General features: G+C 47.5%; 1 protein-coding gene across 3 annotated transcripts in view; it reads right to left on the bottom strand.

The window, feature by feature from the left end:
- LOC144236229 (PALM2-AKAP2 fusion protein-like) overlaps positions 1 to 6,992 on the bottom strand; it is a 130,162-nt gene that overhangs the window by 28,418 nt on the left and 94,752 nt on the right. For all 3 annotated transcript variants that reach the window (XM_077769844.1, XM_077769848.1, XM_077769845.1), the window contains exon 2: positions 4,231 to 6,634. In XM_077769844.1, the coding sequence (XP_077625970.1) occupies positions 4,231 to 6,634 (2,404 nt within the window). The remainder of the gene's footprint in view (positions 1 to 4,230; positions 6,635 to 6,992) is intronic.

Raw genomic sequence — 6,992 nt, 5'->3', positions numbered from 1 at the left:
TCCCTCCCAAAAAAAAAAAAAAAAAAAAAAAAAACATAAACATTAAAAAAATATCAATCTCCATCTTTGAAAGGCAGAGAGACTAAAAGCAAAAACAAGTTTATCTTTTCAACACCTGGGGAATGGCTGGAGAGAATTAGTAGATTTCTTTTTCCCTATTGCATCTTGGCTCTCAGTGGATTCTACTTGTCTTAAGTTTTAGGAGCCCAGCATGTCATCAACATGATCTCCACCAGAAGAGAAGTTAAAAATTATATTTTTCATCACCTGATATCAAATCATCAAGCTGAGTCACCTCTACTGGCGGGACCTGTGAAGTAGCACACTTGGAACTTAGCGACATCACCATTCACCAAACCAAAGTTGGAGCCAACAGTTCTACCCCTGGCCATGAACCATCCAGTTTGGCTGCTCAGAGCGGTGTGTCAGCCTCCTCCCTGATCACGAGCTTGGAGGCTGGCTAGCCAAGCAATACTCCAAGCATTTCCAGGCATGGATAGAAAGAAAATTACACTTTGCATTCAGTGTCTTTCAATCCATGTTGTAATTCTGGGAAGCCCTGCCACCTACTTTAAATGTTCTAGAGATAAACATGAAGGAATGAGGTGCACACACATCATTTTCATGACTGTTTTCAGTGCAATAATTAGACAGTTGCAGTATGCAGACTTGCATGGGGGAATTACCATCTTACCAAAGTGGCAGAATCAATCCTATGGAATGGGATATGGGGGGAAGGTATTAGCATTAGCATAGAGGGAAGTGCTGGCGCAAGTAGCCGTGGGCTGCTGGGATGCTGAGGGCAAACATTAGAACCCTGCCTTATTTTAAGCCTGGCGGGGAAGACCGGAAGAGAGATAGCAGCAGGTCAGGGAACAGGGGATAATGTTGAAATGTTTTTAATTTTGTTCACATGGGAGAAATAAGGGAGGGGAACAATATGGTGGGAAGTTCAATTACGAAGAGGAGTAAAGGGAACCTGGGTGGCTCAGTGAGTTAGGCATTCAACTCTTGATCTCAGCTCAGGTCTTGATCTTAGGGACATGAGTGCAAGCCCTGTGATGGGCTCCACACTGACTGTAGAGCCTACTTAAAAACAAAACAAACAAACAAAAGAAAAGTGGAGTGAAGGAAACTAAAAATAACCACTGAGCACTTGCACTTTCAGGAAGGTTCTATAATAAATAATGTAAAGGGAGAGCTATATAGGTAGAGCCAGCTATAACTGATAAGAGGGCCATGGTGTCTACCTTCTGTGTGAGCACAAGTTGCTAAGAGGCCTGAAGAACCTTCCTCCGCCAGACATTGGGCTCTTATGCAGGCCCTGTAGAGTCACTTACTCATTAAGTAGGCTCCTCAGCTCAGGCTGAACACAAGTGGTAACAAAACTTTTTCTAGGATACCATATAGAATGCCCACTGGCATGTCTGTGCCAAGCTAGCTCACAAGAATTTGAAGTGAACTTGACAACTAAGGATCTTTAGGAAAAGCCAATTGGTCACTATTAAGCACAAAAATCCCTCCCTTGCAAGTTTCTTTGCCTCACTCAGCTGGCCATTGCCCTGGGGAATTAAAAACCATATGGAGAAAGTCACCATGCTTTTCCTCTTTCTCCTCCACAGTGGCCACCACAGTGGCCCAGAGTGGTGTGCTGGAGCCACAGAGGTGACCTAGCACAGGGTATTGGAACCCAAGGTGGGTAAGGAAAATAGGAGACTGGTTACATAAGGAAAGGATTGATCAAATAATAAATACATCAAGGGCAGTAGGAACCAGGTTTGTTGTCAAGAAGGAGGTTACAGATATGGGGAGAATATGAGCCCTGTGGGATTAGATTAGAGTTAAAGGTATCAGGGTGAGCTCATGGTTGTCAAGATAGACAGGTAGGTAGGTGGACAGAGAGACAGAAAGACAGACAGAATGTGTGTATATTCTCTAATTCTGTTCTTTGAGAGTGCCTGCGAACAGGCACACCAAGCACCCAGATTTTGATTTCTAAATTCCATTATCCACTAACAGGAATTAGTGCTGTTTCAAGAAATGGCTGATTTCAGGGTTAGAAAAGTATCAGATGAGACTGGAACATATTGTGGTGTCAGAAAGGGAGGACATATCCATAGAATAATGAGATCATGTCAAAAGGACATGAAGTTAGCTTGAAAGGGCTCTCATAAGCTGTATCGAGACAAATCAAGAATAAAAATAATAGAAATGGATAACCCACTAAATATAATAGGAACCCACAAGACCACACTTACATAAATAGATACATGAATAGATTGCAAGTTTGATGAGGAGTAGGATAAAGATTACATAGTACAAAAGTAACTCTGTACAGAATATTTATTAATGTTTCTTTATTATTTAAAAAATTTTTAATGTTTATTTATTCTTGAGAGAGAGAGAGAGATTGAGAGAGAGAGAAAGCACAAGGGGGGGGGGCGCGGGGCAGAGAGAAAGGGAGACACAGAATCCGAAGCAGGCTCTGGGCTCTGAGCTGTCAGCACAGAGGCCAATGCAGGGCTTGAACCCACAAACCATGAGATCATGACCATAGTCAAAGTTGGACACTTAACTGACTGAGCCACCAGATGCCCCATGTTTATTTATTTATTTTTGAGAGAGAGACAAAGCACGAGTCAGGGACGGGCAGAGAGAGAGAGACAGAATCCGAAGCAGGCTCCAGACTCTGAGTTGTCAGCACAGAGCCCGACACGGGGCTCGTACTCATGAACCTGAGCTGAAGTCGAACACTTAACTGACTGAGCCACCCAGATGCCCCCAGAATATTTACTAATTTACAAAGGACAAAGTAATTTTACTCTAGAAGCTTGTAAGACACTCCCTCAATCAAGTGATCCAAGTTAATACTATATGAAAAAAAGTCAACATCTGTCCACGACTGGATACAGTGAGAAGAAATAGCAGCGTTTTTGTGGTATCCCTACCAAAGATCCATAATCTGAATGTGCTCGTGGGAAAGTACCAGCAAATCCAAAATTAAGTACATTCTACAAAACTGGGGAGAACGGAGCATCATGTTGGCAATTTACTCTCAAATGGTTCATGATAAGATATATGTACTGTACTTGGGAACTTCAGGTTGAGACTGTTTCAAAATTTAAAAATTAATAACCAAAAGAGTTACCTTGAGTCACTGTAGATTTGATGGAAGCCAAGTGTCAAGATGGGATTAAGAGCTGGATAAACCAAGTCAAACGCCAACAATTATATGTTAGGGTAATGCTTTTTAGGTAGTCTCCAGGGAAAGAAGTTCCTCCCTCAGTCCATTATGAACCAATACTTTCGAAAAACACAAAATTCCACACTTGGATTTGAGGACAATACCAAGAATTTTCAAATGCTTGCTCTCCATCTCTGTACTTATTCTCTGCGTGGACCGGTAATGAACAGTCCATGAACTAGCCCAGATCACATTTTGAGTAGCACTTCTCTGCAGTAGGATGTGTGGACCTCTGAGTGCCACCATATTCAAATGGGCAATAAAAACCACTGGTCACACCGTTATCCGTAATGGTAGCAACATCACCACCATACTTAACATCAACCGTTTATACAAAGTATAGAAAGGGACTGCCCAGGCAATGGAAGGGGACTAAAGGCCTGCCTTTATAAAGAGCCGCTCAATTTCTCCAAATGTGTCATAGGATAAGAATGAGTGAGACCGCCCCTGACTCCAAAGCAATTGCATTGTGATGACGAAAAGGAAGACCAATCCAATCATACAGAAGAGGGACAAAAACATCTTCTATGGGTCGATCTGCAACACTGGGTCCTGACTGTCATTGCTAGGAAGGGACCTAGCACTCAGAAGGCGTTAGCAGAGCACATCCTCCCAATCAGATGGGTTTAACTACAGATGTTAAGGGTCAAGCTACTAACTCCAACACAGTCCACACATGGGCTCACTCTGACATCCTGCCACTCCCTCAGCCAGAGGCAGCCCTTTCAAATAAAAGAGAACAATTCTCTACTAAACCAAACCCAGAACAGCACAATGAAAAAGGAGCTATTGCATCCTCTGAGAAATGGCACACCATCCGGGCCCAGGGTTCTTCTGATTCCAGTTGGACATACCTGGATACAAAAACTATGTGTCAGCCTCCTCCCCCCAGCCCCTCCCCCCCCAATTCCATCTACACACAGAGGAAGCTCCACAAAGAAACATGTAAGCTGGAATCAACCGATCTCCACGGCGTCTTTGCTTACCTGGAGCGGTTTTGTAGCATGATGTTCGGGAGGGCAGTGATGGGGCGTTCTTTGCCCTGGGGCTCTGGGTATTCTGTAAGACTTGTCTCTGCCTCTTCAGCTCCTCTTCCCTTTCCTGGGCTGCTCGGATCTCTTCTTCGATCATGGACAAAGTCCGCTGCTTCCTTGACCTCAGCTTGAAGGGCCCAACCATCACATCGGACTCTTGAGTGGCCAGGAGCGAGGCTGTGCTCCTCAGCTCAGCTGCCTCTGAGTACTTGCTGAAATAGCTCCCTTCCGGTCTGGTCTCCTCCATGTTTATTGGGCCACTGGGCTGTACTGCTGGCAGCGGCTGGGTGGGCCCCCTTTCCCTGAGTGCCCGGTCTTCAGCAAGGAGAATCTTTGGTAAGACCTCCCTCTTCTCTTGAACGGGAGAGGACACCTGAGGTGGTTCAAACATGCTCTGGGGCTTCTCTGAGCTGGGAGCCTCAGCTGCAGCTTCCTCTAGAGTTGCCCCAGGTTCCTGCTGTTCTGTCCCACCCTTGCTGGTTTCGGACACAGCTCTATCCACTTGCTCAGCTATGGCTTGTTGAATGGCATTCTGCACCAGGAGACCAGCCTGATATTCCAAGGGGTCATCAGCCGACGGAGAGTCTCCCAGTGTGGATGAAGGGGAATAGAAACCGTGATCGCTAAAGGACTTGGAGACGCCTTCTCCTCGGCCTTCCGAAGGGTTGTCAGTTTGTGGAGTCTGGGGCAGAGAAAAATCAGCCAGTGAATTCTCCTGGAGGGCATTGGTTGTCTCATTGGAGGCCCCGCTGTCACTGATGTTGTCCATGCTAAAATCATTGGACAGGGTCTCCAGGACGGTGGTATCCTGGGACCTCACCGACAATTCATCCAAACCAGAGTCAAGCTCCTCTTGGGTCAAAGAGACATTAACCGACCTCGAAAACTGATCCAAGATCCCAGGGTCGTCATCCTTGACCACAGTGAGGACAGCCCGGGCACTGGTAAACTCCCCATCCTCTGCCCACAGTTTGGATAAGGGCCCGCGTTTGGAAGGCTCACTGTAGGGCCCTTCCCTCCCCTGAGGAGCTGTGCTACCCTGGCCTCCCCCCACAGGCTGGCTCTCCAGGGCACAGCTGGCTTTCTGCTGCCCCTTGGCTGTTGATGCACCACTGTCTTCTGGAAGCCCCCCGACAGAAGCTGGTCTCGAGATGGTCAGTGGTTTGTCTGAGTGGATTGACCCCAGAGGCCTATAAAAGGGCTTGATAGAGAAGAGCCTAGGTGTACTCTGGCCCTTGGCCACTGCTTGCCTGGAACTCTCCATGAGCTGGAACTGTTTGCGAGCGGCAGAGAAGTCTATCTGCTCAGTGACGATGTCCTCCTTGACGTTTTCTGCTGCGCCGGCCTGGTCGCGGGAGGCCGCGGGGGCTGCGCAGAGCTGGGCTGGGGGCGGCTGCTGCTGTTGCATGAGGAGCTGCTCCTGCTGCGCCCTTCTCTGCTTGCGCTCCTTGTACTTTTTGTGCGACTCCAGATGTTCGTCATCCAGCTGCTCCTCAATGGTCTTTTCCTGGGGAGGATTCCACCATTTCGCCGCAATGCCAGGATTCTTCTTCACCGCCTGGCTCCGGATGAGTTCTCTCCTTTCCTTTTCCAGCTCCAGCATCTCTTCCGAAGGCCTCACTTTTCTGACACAGTATTGCTCCTTCTCATTGTCATCGTCCTCAAAGAGCTTGGAGGGCTTCTTGTCCTCGTGGAAGGCACGCAGCTCAAACTTGGCCTCCTTCTTCAGCGTGGTGAGCGTGAGCTCCCCCTCCCGGCCAGAGCACCGCGAGCTGGTGGAGGAGCTGGGGCTCACGGGGGCTTGCAGGCCATCCCCCAGCAGATCCTGGGGCTGGTCGGGGGAGTGGCCGTTGGCTTTTCCACTCTCGTCCATGGCGTCGGGGTTGCTTGTACTGAACTCGATGTGAGGAGGGGCCTGTCTGCCAGCTACCCTCTCCGTGGGTTCCGGCTGGATGGCTGTGTGGGGGGGTGGGCTTCGAAGGCTGCCCACGACGACTGCTCCAGGCTCTGGGGATGATGTGCCGTTGTATGTTCCGTCCACAGCAGAATCGCAGCAGCTGGCCTCCAGCACCTCGTCTAGATAGCGGATCTCTCTGGCCACATCGTTATCCAGAGATTCATGGTGATCAGTGAGGAGGCCATTGTGGGGGGGAGAGTAGAAAGGGGAAGGATGGTCTATGGAAGGTGGGGTAGAGGTGATTCCAGGAACACTTTTACATTCCGCAACAGAGACTTCAATTTCCATGTTTTTGTGATCTGGAGGAAGGGAGCTCGTTGCAGGCTCCAGAGCGTTGACGCTGCAATTGTCTCTCTCGTTTTTTAGCCGGATATCATCCTCAGAAAGCTGGGGAGGCTTCTGAAACAGGAACAACAAAGGTCAGGGTTAGATATTAAATCTCTTATGGAGGTGAACCCTGAGAAATTAACTGGTAACTCACTACAAGAAAAACTGAAGCAATGACAAGTTCTTTCGAACAGAGATTTCTCTTCTAATAATTCTTCACATATTCATTTTTTTGTGGTAATTCATTCATCAGCTTCTCGATGTTACAGATTCTGCTTTGTTGACTGGGTGTCCAGAGAACCTTCAATAAATGCCAGTCCCATTTTTAAGTTTAAAAGTAGATTAGGACTCAGATCATTTGAAGACATTGCTCAAATGCCTTCTAAAGTAGAAAAGATTATACAGCAATTGTGCCAGAACTTAACAAAAT

Source organism: Crocuta crocuta, unplaced genomic scaffold (assembly GCF_008692635.1).
Source record: "Crocuta crocuta isolate KB4526 unplaced genomic scaffold, BGI_CrCroc_1.0 scaffold95, whole genome shotgun sequence".
NCBI lineage: Eukaryota > Metazoa > Chordata > Mammalia > Carnivora > Hyaenidae > Crocuta > Crocuta crocuta.
Note: the sequence above shows the minus strand (reverse complement) of the source record. Positions and strands in the feature narration are given on the sequence as shown.